Genomic DNA, 2500 nt, shown 5'->3' on the forward strand with positions numbered 1-2500 from the left:
ACTCATCATGTTTACACACACACACACTCATCATGTTTACCCAATCCCACGCAATCACAACTTAATCAATGGATGTAGAATTACACACTCCGAAAAAACACTAAATGTACCAGGATTTTGTGCTAATTTGACTCAATCCTGCGAAGCCACTCCCCCTAAACAGAGCTACAGTTTTTACCTTGAAACCCGGGGGGCACAAACTTTTGCACACAGTCGTACTCTGTTATATTACATTATATTTCAGGATTATTTAAAATGTTATATTACCCTGCATCACTGCTATTCCCACACAGCAAGGCATCTCTGCGGTTGGGAAGGTAATAATAATTATCTGTAGGGGGAAAAAAGAGGACAACAGAAAGTGAATGACCATACGCACACACACACACGCACACACACACACACACACGCACACACACACGCAAAATGTTTTTGGACTCCAAGCTCAAGCTCACAGCCAGTGTATCTGTGTCTAAACTAAGTTTGACCTATAAGCCCATATGGGTTATGAGCTCTGTCCCTAGGGCTGAGAGGTCTCTCTCTCTCTCTCACACACACACACACACACACTCACACACACACACACACACACACGCTCCAAGCACACAGTGACTCATCACTTGGACCACTGGTGGACTTCACCCGAAGGACCTCTTATGTCATCACACATCTAACACATATAGTAAAGAGTTGCATATGCAACACAAATATACAGCTCCATACACAGCGGGTAAAATAAGTATTGACCACGTCACCATTTTTTCTCAATAAATATATTTCTAAAGGTCCTACTGACATGAGATTTTCACCAGATGTTGGTAACAACCCATGACCATCAAACCAGACATGTCCATCAATTAAGTTATGTGTATTAGAGTGTAATGAAAGCTGGATAAAGTATTGAAAAAAGGGAGGTGCAAAAAGGCATGGAAAGCCAAGACACCAGGTGAAACCAATCAGGAATTAGAAGCAAGCACTGGTCAGTGCAAATTAATATCAGCTGGTCCAGTCCCAAGTGATGGCCTAGAAAAAGTTGTCTCTTTACCAAGGTGTCACCTCATTTGTAATGGAGCGCCCGGAGACGGAAGAGCTAGGATCCATCAGCGGGAGTTTATTAGCAATAGCCAAATTGACAGACAGGTAATCCAAAACATGGACAGGGACAGACGAAAACCGAACAATCAAGCACACAAACCCAAACTCGTAATAATCCAAAAGACAAAGCACTGGTCATACACAGTAAATTGGACCTTATTGTTGCTAAACACACTAATGGCACTGGTTACAGCATGATTCCAAAACGTTCCAGTGAGATCTGTCAAGACCATAATCCCCAGTGGGAAGTGGGAAGAAAATGATTTCATTATAATCCGGCCAAGACGAGGTTCTCTTCACAAGGTTTCTGAATTCAGAGGAGTGAAAAGAATTATCCGAAGAGCCAAGGACCTGGAATTAGCAACAAGTACTGCACTCAACCGCCACGGGCCTGTATGTATGCACACTCACCACGCAAGACTCCATCGCTGAAGAGAAAGCATGATGAAGCTGGTTTAAAGGTTGCTGCACTACATTTGGACAAGCCTGTTTATTTCTTTGCCTGTGTGGATCGCATGGGTTTGTTACCAACATTCATGTCAATAGCACCTTCGATCAGCCATAACATTATGACCACCTGCCTAATATTGTGTTATTCCCCCTTTTGCTGCTAAAACAGCCCTGACCCATTGAGGTACGGACTCTACAAGATCCCTGAAGGTGTGCTGTGGTATGTGGCACCAAGATGTTAGCAGCAAGTACTGTAAGTTGTGAGGTGGGGCCTTGTTTGTCCAGCACATCCCAGAGATGCTGGACTGGATTGAGATCGGATCACACGGGCCAGTCTTCGCTCCCCCACGTGCATCAGTGAGCCTTGGCGGCCCATGACCCTGTCGTTGGTTCACTACTGTTCCTTCCTTGGACCACTTTTGATAGATACTGACCACTGCAGACTGGGAACACCCCATAAGAGCTGCTGTTTTGGAGATGCTCTGATCCAGTCATCTAGCCACCATTGCAGTTTGGCCCTTGGTCAAACTCACTCAAATCCTTACGCTTGTCCATTTTTCCTGCTTCTAACACATCAACATTGAAGACAAAATGTTGACTTGCTGCCTAATATATCCCACCCACTAACAGGTGCCATGATGAGGAGATCATCAGTCTTCTACACTTCACCGGTCATAATGTTATGGCTGATCGGTGTATGTACTGAGAGAAACTGTGATGAATTCAATGCTTATTTTACCTTCTGTACATTTAGAGAATATATACAACACATACACACACACACACACACACACATGCCTAGTAAGCATTACACTGCATAATCTCTTATATCTGCATCTTTTTAGTGCTTGATCTGTATTGGGATTTCTGACCAGGTTTCTGTACTGGGGTCAGTTTCGGACACATGACCCGGTCTTACTCACACTTGTCGTTGATGTACTCGGTCCAATTGAAA

General features: G+C 43.9%; 1 protein-coding gene across 5 annotated transcripts in view; it reads right to left on the bottom strand.

Annotated features, from left to right (window-relative positions):
- scn1lab (sodium channel, voltage-gated, type I like, alpha b) overlaps nt 1–2500 on the bottom strand; it is a 43993-nt gene that overhangs the window by 23485 nt on the left and 18008 nt on the right. For all 5 annotated transcript variants that reach the window (XM_058403676.1, XM_058403673.1, XM_058403677.1 and 2 more), the window contains exons 7-8: nt 2469–2500; nt 268–331 (exon numbers count right to left, since the gene is read on the bottom strand). The exon at nt 2469–2500 is cut by the window's right edge and continues 241 nt beyond it. In XM_058403676.1, coding sequence (XP_058259659.1) covers nt 268–331; nt 2469–2500 — 96 coding nt within the window. The remainder of the gene's footprint in view (nt 1–267; nt 332–2468) is intronic.

Source organism: Hemibagrus wyckioides, linkage group LG11, assembly GCF_019097595.1.
Source record: "Hemibagrus wyckioides isolate EC202008001 linkage group LG11, SWU_Hwy_1.0, whole genome shotgun sequence".
NCBI lineage: Eukaryota > Metazoa > Chordata > Actinopteri > Siluriformes > Bagridae > Hemibagrus > Hemibagrus wyckioides.